Source organism: Musa acuminata, chromosome BXJ2-11 (genome assembly GCF_036884655.1).
Source record: "Musa acuminata AAA Group cultivar baxijiao chromosome BXJ2-11, Cavendish_Baxijiao_AAA, whole genome shotgun sequence".
In the NCBI taxonomy this organism is placed as follows: Eukaryota; Viridiplantae; Streptophyta; class Magnoliopsida; order Zingiberales; family Musaceae; genus Musa; species Musa acuminata.
Genome location: NC_088348.1, coordinates 31,879,893 through 31,894,480, shown reverse-complemented (window position 1 = coordinate 31,894,480; position 14,588 = coordinate 31,879,893). Strand labels below are relative to the sequence as shown.

The 14,588-nt window shown below is 37.3% G+C and overlaps 2 protein-coding genes across 3 annotated transcripts in view; one reads left to right on the top strand and one right to left on the bottom strand.

The window, feature by feature from the left end:
• Window positions 1–13,028, top strand: part of LOC135626871 (peptidyl-prolyl cis-trans isomerase PASTICCINO1-like) — an 18,508-nt gene extending 5,480 nt beyond the window's left edge. For both annotated transcript variants that reach the window (XM_065132654.1, XM_065132653.1), the window contains exons 5-20: window positions 77–199; window positions 555–587; window positions 2,023–2,081; window positions 4,075–4,156; window positions 4,529–4,687; window positions 5,056–5,113; window positions 7,431–7,579; window positions 8,604–8,701; window positions 8,778–8,847; window positions 9,604–9,663; window positions 10,117–10,173; window positions 10,890–10,958; window positions 11,065–11,142; window positions 12,158–12,259; window positions 12,352–12,423; window positions 12,502–13,028. In XM_065132654.1, coding sequence (XP_064988726.1) covers window positions 77–199; window positions 555–587; window positions 2,023–2,081; window positions 4,075–4,156; window positions 4,529–4,687; window positions 5,056–5,113; window positions 7,431–7,579; window positions 8,604–8,701; window positions 8,778–8,847; window positions 9,604–9,663; window positions 10,117–10,173; window positions 10,890–10,958; window positions 11,065–11,142; window positions 12,158–12,259; window positions 12,352–12,423; window positions 12,502–12,798 — 1,566 coding nt within the window. In that variant the 3' untranslated portion in view covers window positions 12,799–13,028. The remainder of the gene's footprint in view (window positions 1–76; window positions 200–554; window positions 588–2,022; window positions 2,082–4,074; window positions 4,157–4,528; window positions 4,688–5,055; window positions 5,114–7,430; window positions 7,580–8,603; window positions 8,702–8,777; window positions 8,848–9,603; window positions 9,664–10,116; window positions 10,174–10,889; window positions 10,959–11,064; window positions 11,143–12,157; window positions 12,260–12,351; window positions 12,424–12,501) is intronic.
• LOC135626873 (uncharacterized) lies at window positions 13,024–14,588 on the bottom strand. Its single transcript, XM_065132657.1, has 3 exons — window positions 14,221–14,588; window positions 13,775–14,125; window positions 13,024–13,655 (listed from the first exon to the last, which is right to left on the bottom strand). The coding sequence occupies exons 1-3, from the start codon at window positions 14,509–14,511 to the stop codon at window positions 13,164–13,166; spliced, it is 1,134 nt and encodes a 377-aa protein (XP_064988729.1). The 5' UTR covers window positions 14,512–14,588; the 3' UTR covers window positions 13,024–13,163.

Below are 14,588 nucleotides of genomic sequence, written 5' to 3'. Positions count from 1 at the left end.
CTTTTTAGAGTTACCTATACTATTGCTTCATCATGGTTGTCTTTCTATTTTTTACTTTAATGGCCTTTGTTTGCAGTTCAAAATGAAACCTGAGATACACTATGCTGAGGAGGACTGTCCAGTTACAGTTTCAGATGACTTCCCAAAGAATGATGAACTCCACTTTGAAATTGAGATGCTGGATTTTCATAAAGTTAAAGTAAGAATATGAATTACATGTCGGATATATTAGCATCTTTACTTTATGATATCTTTGTGAAACATTTCTTGCAGTGCTACAATCATGATTAGCATTGCCTCTTTCTTTTTTTATTCTCACAAAATCATTATGTGTTATTATTTCTTTGCTTCTGTTTTGATTCTAAACATATTTTTATGCCAAAAAAAATTTTATGCACAAAATTCAACCTATCTGTTCCACATACAAAGTGTTATTGTGAAGTAGCACAACAATTTTGTTTGCAGTTCATTGACATCCAGTAGGAAGTAATTTACCTATGTTGGTTTAAGTGAAAATATTTCCCTTTCTAATGTCATCTTGCTCTCTATACCAGGTTGTCGGTGAAGATTTGGGAGTCGTGAAGAAGGTATACAGACTTATGTTTAGTACTGTTTTCAATATGCCAAGTTTTCAGAACTTGCAGAAGTAGTCATTTTGATGATATATCTCATTGGATATCTTCTTGGAAGAAATTAGTATATGTTCTGCATGCTCAAGAATAGGTGTTTGCTTTTTGTGATTCACTGCGGATACTAGGCTGCTTTTTGAGACTGTTTTGCTCTTGTTTTTTTTTTTTTTTTTCTTTCTGAAATTGCATGAGAACCTGACATGTTTGGAAATGTTACCAACTCTTTTATGGATGACATCATTTCTTCTGTTTGATTTTTTTAAATTCTTGTAAGACAAAATTTGCACTTAATAGGACTATTAGTGTCTTCTTTCTTAAAATCTTTATACAAGGATATTCTGAAAGAAATTTTCATTGTAAGATAACAAGAAATCAGGGTATCTAGCCTTGAACCATGTTACTGAGAAGATCAACTTCTAGTCATGGGTATGTCTTTGACCTAGCAGTCTTATGGACCTTTCACTTATTAAGTAGATATATGTAGTTAAATATAAAGTCTTCTTTCATTGCACGGAGACATTAATACAATCCATTCATGTTCTGTTTTGTTAGTCTAAAAACTTTCTGTGGCTTTGCTAATTTAAAATTAATATGTGATATAACTAAACGCCATATGCAGAGAAGAACAGTGGGATAGAGGGGTTTAACTCTCAGTATTTGTAAAACAGTGTTGTGCTTTCATATGAAATAATTGGCTGTGTAGCCCATCTGCATGGGCTGCTTTCCCATTAAATTTAGGAATTGATTTTACCATTTTCTCAACATTGCATTAGTTCTATAATAATTTGTCATATATCTGAAGATCATGCTGCAGATAATAACCTATAAGATACTGCAGACAGTGTAGTGAAGAAATCAAGTGTAAATTGGTAAATCATATTTGTTTTAGTGCATGCAGAGAAACATACGTGAAATAAAATATATGATTAAAAAGGATGAACATGTATTCATGGAATGCTTATTTCTGATGTTCCTGGGTCCATAGTTATCTTGGAGGTAGTCTTTCTTCTCACAGATACAATACTTTTAAAGTGAGTCTAGCTTCTGAGAACATTATCTATGCTTCATGAGGTTTGGGTATGAAAATCCAGATCATTCCATCTCTAGCATCTTAAGCTAACAACATTAATATGTAATGTTAATGTTTCATATACATATGTATATACATTTAAATTGTTTTCTGCAATCATGAATTGCCTTTGGATGATTAACAATTTTTTTGCAAATAAAGTCAATTCTTTCATCATGTTTCAAATGTAAATATAAGGAAAATAGTTAGTTTTTTGTTATTTGGGTTAATAATCATTATCCTTATAGCTGAAGCCCTATAATCACCACAGCAATGTGTTTGTGTATTAGCCTCACTTCACATCTCATCTCCTTATATTTTCAGATAATTAGTGAAGGACAAGGATGGGAATGTCCAAGAGAACCTTATGAAGTGGAAGCTCGGTATATATATACATATATCCTCTTCTTGGTGCAATGACTAATTCAACAATGTGTTTGTTTACATTTACAGGCTGGATTTTTTTAATATACGTTGATCCCTTCCTTTTTTTGTTATGTTTCCAGTCTAATCAGAAGAACACAAGGCAATTGAATGATTTGAAATAGAACATCCAACTGAATTGAAAAAGCTAAATCTTCTCCTGTATGTACGTAATTTGACATCTAGAATTGGCCCTAAGCTTGAACTGATTAAGGTTGCTTTAGGTCATTGATGGGAAGTGCATTACTTATTTGAGCAGCCATGAAAACAGCTGAGCCATTTAGCTGGAAGTTAAGGAGCTTCTTTGTTGATGTGGTGCTAAATTTTGGTTTAGCTGAGATGCCACTTGGAAGAAGTGGATCTTTTAACACGGTTTGATCGGCCAATGTTGTAATGTCGCATGGTTAAGTGTCGTATGTATGTAAATATTATATTACATGCTATACCACATGAGGTTTCAGCATTTTAAGAAGTTCATGATTGTTGCCAGTGATTTAAAAAGCGTTAGGCGCCAAATTACGTCAAGGTCCCAAAACACCTAAGGCGCTTGCTCGAGCGAAGCAAGATGCTTTGAAATATTAAAATATAAAAATATATAATATAATTTTTAAAAATAATTATTTAAATAAAAATATAACATTAAATTAAAATATATTGTTAATAGTATATTACTTAAGTTAGAGGGGGAGAAAAAAAAATTCTCTAAAATATTAAAAAAATAAAAAGCATATAATATAATTAAAAATATAATTATTTATATTTAAAATATGATATTAAATTAAAAATATATTGTTAACAATATATTACTTAAAGTCAGAGGGGGGAGAAAAAAAATGTTAACAATAACAGAGAGAGATAGCAGCAGCGGTGAAGGATTAGTTTAAGATAGTTGCGGCAGCGCTGCAAATGACAGCAGCGACAACAGTGGAAGCTGTGGACAACAACAGCGAGGGAAGCTACAGACAGTAGCAGTGACAGCGGCGAAAGCTACGGACAACAACAACGGCAATGGCGGAAATTGTGGGCAGCAGCGGCGGTAGCAACGGAAGCTCCAGAGGGCATCCGTCGGTGGTGGAGGAACCTGCAGTCCTCTCCCTCGACAGTGGAAGGAAGCTACGGGGGTTGTCGGACTCATCCGTCGATAATAGAGGAAGGCTCGGTCTGTTGTGTCTGTGGCGAAGGCAGCGGTAGGAAGCGTTGTCGGCGGAGGCAGAAGCAGCACTAGGGTTGCTCGGGGTCGCGCGAGCATGAAGCATGGTTTTGAGGTAAGAAACTATGAACCGAACCAGCCTTAAACTGGTCCGGTTCGCCTAATAGAATCGAGCGCCTAGGCGGCACCTCATTGAAGCGTGTCGCCTGGTGCACACACAAGATGCTCAGGCCTTGCCTCGCCTTGTTCGAGCACTTTGGCAAGCGCCCGAGCAGCTATTTAAATCACTGATTGTCGCATTAATGGATTGGCGTCTTTAAGAAGCAATCTTAGGTAGGCTGGAGACTGTATTTCTGGTATTTGTCATGTGATGCATGGTAATGTAGTTTCAGTAATGTTAGGTGTTATCATAGAGTTCTAATAAAACCAGATTTTAATCTTTTTGTCATGGTTGGGCTGCTCAAACTTGGCAACTACTTTTTGTGCATATTTTGATTATTGTAGTTCATTATTTATGATAAGTTATATAGAAAAAATCATTTTATGATCTTCATATACTCTTCATTCTGTAGAATGACATGCTTGCATGTACGAGTACAAAACTTATCATTTCTTTTTGGTAAATTTTTAGTGAATGTCTATATTTATTGCTGCAGATTCATTTTCAAGTATAATGTGTTTGTATAATAGTTTTCTGTTTGCTTTAGTTTGTTTTTTCCAGCTATGACTTATCTGACTCTAGATACTCTAGTTTCACACACCTGTCACATATTATCAATTGATGCCTGCTCTGGTAATTTCAGGATTAATGCTAAGACAATCGATGGAAAATTGGTTCTGTCACATTCAGAGGACCCATATTCCTTTACCTTTGGTAGATCTGAGGTTGGTGAAATCTCTTTCTAGTTTTTGGAATATCTGTTACCTTCATTTTTGTAGTGTTACTATGATACTGTGATTTGAAACGTTTATACAGCTGATTGGCAGGTGCTGGAATCATATTAGACATGGCCATGTTGAATGTGATTCTCATTGGAATTTGCAGTTATTATAATTTTGGAGAATTTTTCTTAAGCTAATTTGCATAGTTTGCTATTAACTTGCCTTTTTAACTGTTTTACACTTCTCAACTTTTAGGTTTAAATAAGTGGATGAATTTTCTGATTAATGAGTTGATGCTAAGGTTGTGCTTTGTTGTGTAACATCTTGATTTGCCTTTCATTTGGATAACATTATGTTGAACTTTTTTGCTTGTAGTTACCAAAAGGGCTTGAGATGGGTATTGGGACAATGGCACGAGGAGAAAAGGCAGCAATTTTTTTGAGCAAAACCTACATGACAAAATCTTCTCTCATGCCTATGATTGAGGATCATGAAGAAATCCAGTTTGAAGTTGAACTAATCCATTTTATACAGGTTTATTTTGTACCTTTTACACTGAGAACACTCTTTTTTTCCCCAAAATGTTGCATTGTTTTTATGGTCAGTCATGTTATAGTGGTTGTACAATAATTCATTTTCCTGGATAGGCTAGATTGTCGAAATAGCATACAGTATGTTATACAAAACAAGAGTCAAGACACCAATTATATGACTACCAAACTTCTCATACAGACTGATTTTTTTATTCCTTCACTTTCTTTTACTGTTAGGCATGTGAAATTGTAAGCCTACATGTCTTTTACTAATCTTTGCTGCTTTGACAATATCTCTGATGAGTGATCTTTTATGTCTTCTTATTACCAATTTTCTTTTGGGTCTAATATTTGGTCATCAGCTAACAGGTAAGGGACATGCTTGGTGATGGCCGTCTTATAAAGCGCCGGATTGTTGATGGACGAGGTTGTAACTTGTCAAGATAATTATTACATTTCTATCAAAATATCAGATTTTCAAATAATCTTTTTTTGTATTTTTGTCTTTTCACATATCAGGCAGTAAGAAATTCTATGATTCTATAAATTCCTAGTGAGTTATTCTTCTATTGATCTGGCTATTGAAGTATATGCATGCACATAACCACAGTACACTGGTTATTAGTGGGACACCCAGTGGACCTGGTGGAAACATGTGCATATTGATAGTATATAATAGATCACAATCATGGAAACTTGTTTTACTGAACTTTGAGACGTTTTATGTTGCAACATTAATGATGCTAATCTAGACCATGTATGGAAATTAGAGGAGTCTCTTCTTTATGTTGTCGATCTTATTTCTCAAATTCATCATTTTAGTGATCTTATTGATACTATGCTTGGTTCAATGATATGTTGCATGGAGAAAACTTGTTCATGTCAGTATTAGTGCTTGTTTTTGTTTTTATGAATCACTTTGTTTGCCTTTCACATCATTGCTCAAGACACATCAAACCAGGTAACATTGAATTTGTCTATCGATTACATTGTAACTTTACAAAACCATGATCTTTAGATGGGATCTGTATATGTCGGCAAATTATATTAAATGGATACAGCACCAACTCTAATTGATGTTATTGCCGAATCTCTTATAGCTCAAACAAAAATCATGGTGATTTTTTTGCATAGATTCTGCAAATGGTGGACAACATGGACAATTGATGGTCAAAATGGAATAAGTCTGGTGGCAAGTTTGGAAATGTCATATTTTCTTCTGGATGACATGCTAGCAGCATAAACCTCTCATAGATGATGATGTGAATTTATTCCTGGCCTCTTCCATTAACACGTAGTACCAATTATTATTTTACTAATGTAAATGTAGCTTAACTACATTGCAATATTTCATAATTATGAAAATAATTTTTCTAAATCCGTATAAAAATGGATATACACTTTTTCAGTTCATTATTATATTGCTGTTCATCAAATAATAATATGGCGTTTAGAGTTTAAAAGCTTAGTCTTTTCCAAAGAGTTCGTTGCTGCTTCTCCTTTGCCTTTGCTAGTTGTGTAACCATCAAAAGAGAGTTTTATTTTCTAAGCTATGCTGAAATTTGTTTCACCTTTTGTTTCATGATTAATTGTAGATATTCAACATATCACTTCTTTTATAACTTGCTTGTCATAACTGCAAAGGTAGTCGGATCTACAACACTTGAATTAATATTCATACGCTATGTAACCATGTTTAGTTATTGGTGTGACTTCCTAGATCTGAGTTCAATCACATTTAGGTTTTGGATAGTTGTAATCAAGGTTCTTAATCTCGTACCGTACTGATGTACTGAGCTTTGCTCGGTACGGTACGGTACGACATACCGACCGATACGTCTAAAATAGGCATAAAACCCTCTGAAAATAAATGAAAAATAGAAAAAAGTTATGATAGGGTTTTTAAGTTAGAAATAAATATACATTTAGTATAGTTTTAGCAAAAGTAATGTAAATTAGGTAAGAATAATACCACATATCTTTTACGAGCTTTGAGAAGTAGCCTTGTGCAAGGTTCGCAATTTCGGTCTGATCCGGATCATCCTTCCGTTAATATTGAATTATCTATAGACAAATTATTTGAATTGTTAGATTATTTTGTATACAACTTAAACTTTAAGATTTAAATGAATTAAGTAATTACATGTGTAGATATACTTGATTCTATTACCAAAACGAACAACCGACCTTCACGAGTGGTGGATCGGGGCCTCGATCCTATATATCTGTATATCAATATGATATGTTTGTCGGACCAAATCCTGAAATTGATCCCACGACTTAGTGTATTGATACACCGTATGTCATTGGTGCGTCAATATGGTGATGGTCGTAGGTTGATTGTCATGAATCATATGTGTTTGAGACGACACCCGAGGCATGTATTGGTGCATCAATACTGTGTATGACAAGTTTGATGTGCTCCAATTAAACTGTAGCATAATATACATGTGATTTATATGAATGCTGCCAGTTATATAGGTGACAAGTTATTCTTATATGTTACCTTATGTACTTATGATGTCATTCTGCTATTATCAGTCATTTTTGAATGAGTAATCTGTTACTGAGTAATGACATATGAATTAGTTATCGTTTGACATAAACTATGCTTCGACTCTTATTCCTTGGTTAATTTGAGAATATTCATGTATAAATCTTAGCTTCAGATGCCATTACTGATAGATCTCTTTGTTTCAGATTCTTGTGTAATATATGACTTATGAATCTTTGGAAATGAATAGGTGAATTTCCAATGGACTGTCCTCTTCATGACAGCTTGTTGAGGGTGCACTACAAGGGAATTCTTCTTAATGAAGAAAAGACTGTGTTTTATGATACTAGAGTTGATAACTATGGCCAGCCTTTGGAGTTCAGATCTGGAGAAGGGCTTGTAAGCACTTTACCTTTTAACCTCTGGCATGAATTTGCGAGGCATCACTTCAAGACGTGGACATTGTAGATTAACTAGATTGTACCATCCTTTTCTCTTAAGTGTTTTATCTGAATAAACTGTTAAACTATTGAACTATTAAATGCTCACATTTAAATGTATGTAATTCCTCTAGTAAGATTTCTGAGCATGCAAAGAACACTGAAATTGGTTTTACCTTAATCGGAAATAGTTAAGTTTTTTGAAAAGGTCCAGATAAACCAAACACCTACGTAGTGAGTGCAGGTACATAGGGAAGATCTACAGTTCAAGCCTTTCATACATATTTCTTCATGTGCTTGTATCTGTGTGGTCATTATTTAATCACACCCCCAAGATCCATAAAAAAGGTGACCTGTGGATTACTCTTAGCTAAATAAGGTACTTCAGATTCCATCATAACTTGCTAAATCTTTATATGTGGACATTGGAGATTAATTAGACTGTAGTATCCTTTTCTCTTTAAGTGTTTTATCTGAATAAACTGTTAAACTATTGAACTATTAAATGCTCACACTTAAATGTAGGTAATTCCTCTAGTAAGATTTCTGATCATGCAAAGAACACTGAAATTGGTTTTACCTTAATTGGAAATGGTTAAGTCTTTTGAAAAGGTCCAGATAAACCAAACACCTACTTAGTGAGTGCAGGTACATAGGGAAGATCTTCAGTTCAAGCCTTTCATACATATTTCTTCATGTGCTTGTATCCGTGTGGTCATTATTTAATCACACCCCCAAGATTCCATAAAAAAGGTGACCTGTGGATTACACTTAGCTAAATAAGGTACTTCATATTCCATCATAACTTGCTAAATCTTTATACGTTGGTAATGATGTAAGTAAAAATTTGTTATAGTGTCAATGTGAGATCTCTTTGCTTTTGATAAGCTTCAACAGTGGTGCTGTTTCCAACTCCTTATTTGGATATTAAACTGCTATATTGATTTAATATTTCTTTTTCTAAATTTTCCAACATGCTTCAGGTGCCTGAGGGACTTGAAATGTGTGTTCGACTAATGCTTCCTGGAGAGATATCCCTTGTTACCTGTCCTCCAGATTATGCATATGACAAATTTACAAGGTTAACTTTTCTAAATTGAGTCACTATGTTTTTAGAAACTTAGTTACTGAAATTTATATGATCATTTCATGACCAGACCTGCCACTGTTCCTGAAGGAGCTCATGTTCAGTGGGAAATCGAGTTGCTTGACTTTGAAATGCCCAAGGTACCTCTTGAAAGTTCCAAAAATTTTGATTCTTTTATCTGATTTTATAGATGCACTAGAGTACTCACAAAGATCACTTCTTCGGCATGCAACTCACTCTGCTTTATCCTTCAATGAAGGTGGATATATAACATCTTTCATGATAATGTTGATAGATTACATGAATGACATCTCAAGTTTAAGTTCCCAATAATATTGCATTTCAGTTCATGATCCATTTGTGTACGGTTTTCTTCTCATTTGTCTTTGATACAACACTATTCGAGTATTGCAGCCTCTCGCTCAAGATTTTGAACACTTCATGAAGATACTGCCATTGACATCAGAAAATCTTTGGGTTTTTATGTGAGCATAATTCCAGGAAACCTGTATGAGGAGGCCTTGGCATGTATCTCATTTATTGTTAAAATTCACAATTATATGGAATAGGTCTTAACATACTAGGATATACTCTTAAACCTCGTTATTAATAGTCAACCATAGGTTGGTTTGAACTAGTGGTGCAAAAAGAGGTGGAGGAAGACCTAAGAGTATTATTAGTAATGATAATAAACGTTTTGATAGCTCTTAGTTTCATCGGTGAGACGGTGATATTGGTCTCAACAAAGCTCAGTAAGATTTCTGATCATGCACAGAACACTGAAATTGGTTTCATCAGTGATATTGGTCTCAACAAAGCTCTCATTCAGTCTGTTTTTTTTTTTTTTTCATTTTTTTGAATCACGTCACTGACCTTTAATACATATATGGCATCAGGATTGGACTGGATTGTCTTTTCAAGAGATTATGGATGATGCGGAGCACATAAAAAACACAGTATGTATTTTGACTATTCGATCTTCCTCCCTTGAAGTTGTAGTTTACATGCTTTTGTCAAGTATTTTATGGATCCTTTTATTCAAATCCATTCAACTGTAGAAGTATTCCATTCTAGCAATTATAGAACATTAATTGGTTTTAAAATGTTCGAAGTATATTATATGCATGCTTCACTTGAATTAAGTTGGTATTCTATATCTCATTAATATGTTTATTCTGGCAGCCAAATAGACGCCAGGCCCTTTTAACCTTTTGTAATAACAGGCTAAAAATGCCACTTTTAGGCTCTTCATTTGTTATCTTTATATTGGTGCTCTGTTACCTTTTACAAAGGAAGTATTAGAGGCCAGCTTTTGACTGTATAGAGTTCCTCAATCTTTACACAAGAATGATGGTTACTACTGTACCTAAAAAATGGTGATTGCTGATTGTTTTCTTTTTTGCTTCCAGGGAAACAGGCTATTTAAAGAAGGAAAGTATGAACTTGCTAAAGCGAAGTATGAGAAGGTATGATCCCCTTGGTATTGTTTAGTATTTAATGTACTTCAAAGTTATCCATCTTATAATTGAAATTTATTTGATTGTGTTGCTGCATATTTTGATAAACTATGATGTCTTGGGTATTGGTGAACTTTGAATGACTTGCTTCATTTGTATATAAAGTGTAGTCCTCAAAAGGTCATGTTGTACCTTCTTTCCTGGCTGTTCTCTTTTGATCACTCTATTTACATGCATTTGTATTACTGTGTTTTTGGTTTGTTTACTGAAAATCATCCATACTCTGGCTCTGTGCATTCTCAAGCTAACAAACAAAAGTTGTGCTTTTCTTTTTTCTGGATTGTTTATTTTCACTTTACATGATACCGTGATCTTTGATGGATATGTTTCTTTTAGTTTATTGTTCTCTCTTTAATTTTTTTAAAATCACAAAATGCTGCTTCTAGAGATCCTGTTGTTCATCAAGAAAATTTGGTAATGGTATGTGTTTTGTACTGATAACATGAAAAATATGCTCCATGTCAACTATCTCATCCTTGGAAGTATTGATATCATCTTATTAAAAGAGGGTTTTACTCATGTATAGTTCACTTGATAGCATATTGGTAGTGCTACAAAATTCCTGGTAAAAGAAAAACATATCTATTCTAGTTTATATGTGGTCTAGTGACCTAGTCTTTATTAATCATGTCATGGGAAAACTTATTTCTTTTTATTATTTTCAGGTGCTTCGGGAATATAATCATGTAAATCCACAAGATGATGATGAAGGAAAAATCTTTTTGAATTCAAGAGTGAGACAATTCTGTACTCTAGTCAGGCAATATCTATCAGCCAAATGTTACTGTCTTGGAAATCTGTGGTATAATTTTATAGTTCTCCTTTTGATGATGCTTGCAGAATTCATTGCATTTGAATGTTGCAGCCTGTTACCAGAAAATGGGTGAATTTAGAAAATCAATTGAGACATGCAATAAGGTAAATTATTATATTTTTTTAGTTATGGCAACAAAATTCATGCGTACAAATACCCACAGGATTTTTCAGAGTAATGGAGTTTGATATTCAGAGTCTCTGTTGTAGAATTTACAGGAAATTCATGATCATCTTAGACTTGCTATGATTAAAGAATGAAATATTTATCATTTTTAACAATCTGACTAGTCTTTAACTGGTGTAAAGAAGAGTTGAGACACTGACTGCCTCATGCTGAGTGGTAGATTCAAGGACTCATGTAATGCGTTGTTTCAATTTTTGAGTGACAATCGGTTGAAACCAGTCCAGAAATCAATATTAGTGAAACTTGACTTAATATTTAAGTTTCAATGCTAACCAAACACGAGCCTGTTTGATTTACTTGATAACTTCCATTTAACCTAAATGCTGAATATTAATTTTCAGCCTAGATGTATTAAACTTGATTTACTGTTCACTAAATTAAGCATAATCAATCCTAGTTTCAAATCTGGCCAAAGACAAGCCAACTTCCATGGGAATGATGACAGCAAAATTTAGTCAAGCCCAAGCAGTTCAAGCTCGAGATCCGTTCAAAGTGTTTGACAAGTGGAATAGTGGGAGAAAGGTTTTATTTCCTTAGCATCTGCTATTTGGAGTATTGGTTGCAGCCTCTGAATGAAATCTAACATTTATGCCGGTGTATGATTAGTCACATGTTTAGTTGGATTATATGAATTTCAACCTTATACGGCAAATTCTTAAGGGGGTAGCTTAGGCACAACTCAATTGAGAAACTAGGGAAGTTAACTGGGCTTATTTTAAATCATACTTGGATCTTGTGTCAGTCAGTGTATTGCTTTCAGTCAATAGATTGTTTCGCTGTCTGTCCTAGTTGGAGCACTAATATCAGGTTGTGCATCAAATATCTGTTGTATATTGCTTCTTGTGCAACTTCTATGTGTTTTGATTGAGGTTCACATTAGCATGGCATAATTTATGATGAATTTGAGCTGCTGTTTGTCGATTCCAATTGCAGGTATTAGATGCTAGTCCCGTACATGTCAAAGCGTTGTATCGGCGTGGCATGGCTTACATGTTAGTTGGAGATTCTGATGAAGCGAAGAAAGATTTTGAAATGGTGCAGTCATGCCCCTTCCTGCTCTGTGTCTTCCCTTCATTTGATATCTTAAGAACAAAAACCAATATCTGCTCATGTAATGAACCTTCCAGATGATCAGCATTGATAAATCTTCAGAACCTGATGCTACTGCGGCCCTTCTAAAGCTGAAGCAAAAGGAACAGGTATTTGGCTGGTGGTACATAAAGTGTTCATATTTATATAAACATTGATCATCTGATTAGTGCATTTGGTTGAATCAGGAGGCAGATAAGAAGGCAAAGAGGCAATTTAAAGGGCTCTTTGACAGGAAGCCCGGAGAAATTGCTGAAGTTGGAGGTGATGTGAAAGACGACAAGATTCCAGATAAAGCAGAGAATGAAATTGAGAATTCAGGCTCAGAAAAGGATATCAGTAAGACCGATCTCGATGGGGGTGTGACTGACAGTGAACATGAACCTGAACCTGAACCTGAACGGATAGGATTTCTTGGTCGCTTATGGCCTTCTGGTAGAAGAATCATCGCGGCTCTTGGACTTAATAGGTGCTCGATACTGTGAAGAGATGTTCCTTTCGAAGTTGTAATCTATCATAGCACTGATCCCACAGCAAGCAGTGTGGTTTAATAGCTTATGTTGATTAATCCACCGTACTTTTGCTGCATCAATACGTGAGTGTAGAGTATTAATGTCGTTTGTATGTTCTTTAGCTATCTCGACGTGTAATGTCTTGACATCTTCCGGTTTGACCTTTTGACATTGGCTGAATTATGATTCATTTGCATCTTAAATTAATTAGCACACTAAAAACTGTTTACGTTGGTGCAGTATGTACTGACAGTGATCGAATTGTTCATCTACGGCCACCTACGACAGTCTGATCCTAGCAACGGCAGGTTGGTCCCTGAAGCGTGTGCGAGCACACTTCATGGCCGTCGCCCCGCCAGCTTCAGGTCCGCCGGTGGCAAGAAGCAGTCCCTGGAGAGCCCCCGTATGTTGAAGTCCACCTCCTCCACGGTCCATGTCTCCTCCATCCGCGTCCGTGTGTGACTCTCGCTAGCCTCGCCCAACTGGAACGAGGACACGGTGGTTCGCCCGGTGTGGGCGATGTTGACGCCGTCGATGGGGCGGTAGTCCTCCATGAGCGACTCCATGGTGGTCTCCCAGTACACGTTCTCCTGGGCGGACTTGATCCGGAGGAGGTGGGAGTCCTCGAGCTGGACGAGGAGGCCCGTCCGCTGGCTGAAGTACCCCCACAAGCTGTGCCGTATGATTTGCACGCCGCTGCTGCTTCGGGCTCGCAAGGTGGCCGCCTCCGCGTCCAGCCTTAGCACGAAGCAGTCCTCCCTGTCGATCGTCTTCTCCCCGAGGCACACCGAGTTGGCGAACAAGTTGGCCGCGCATCTCGGATCAAGACCCTGTGACAGACGATGAAGAAGGTGTTGGTTAGACTTTTCCGGTTTTATGTGAATCTTAGCTGAGCCATGGCAGCCAAGGACAGAAGAACATAAGGAAGAGAGAGCGTGCGGTGGCGAACCTGAAGAGATCGGCGAAGAGGTCGAGGTAGGCCACGGGAGGCGTGAGACTGGTGCCATGGGGTTTGCCTCCACGCCACCTTGCCGTCGCTCCCGGCGCTGATCTTGCACCCGGACACCATCAACTCCAGGCACCACAGGTCTGGTTTCTTCTGCCATAGCACGAACCCGCCCGTCTCCACTGCGCCGCCACACTTCTTGACCCTCTTTCCGCCCCCGTTCCCCTTGGGGAACTCCGACGCCATCATCCGGACCTTCCCCATGGCGTACATGCTGTTTATCGCGTTCAACGCTCGCTCCCCTCCCGACGCCGCGATGTATTGCTGCAGGATATATTTAGCCATGGAGACTTCCTGCCATCCACGCAAAAGGAGAACCGCGTAAGACACAACATCAAGACGAGCACTGTATCTGTCCATGTCGAGAAGCACCGAGATCGGGGTCTCACAATCGGGGCCTCCTTCATGCCGCGGACGAGGGTGGATTTATGTGACCGGACGGGGAACGGGACGAGCGGGGCGCCGAGGATACCAAGCAGGAGCTGGAGCTCGGCCTCCCGGCCAACGGGCCACGGCGCGGACGGGTCGGCGTGCGGCCGCATCCACGCCTTCAAGTTGATGCAGAGCGTCTTGCTGCTCTTGGAGCTGTCGCCGGAAAGGAACATCTCCTCCGGGAGGGGCACTTCGAGGACGGTGTCCAGTCCATCTTCTCGGTCCAGGTTCGGGCACAGCTTCCTCATGGAGGTGCCTTTGCTCTCTCGTTTTCTCTCCACACGATGGTGCGGGCAAGGATATAAGAATGCAACGAGGCAATGCA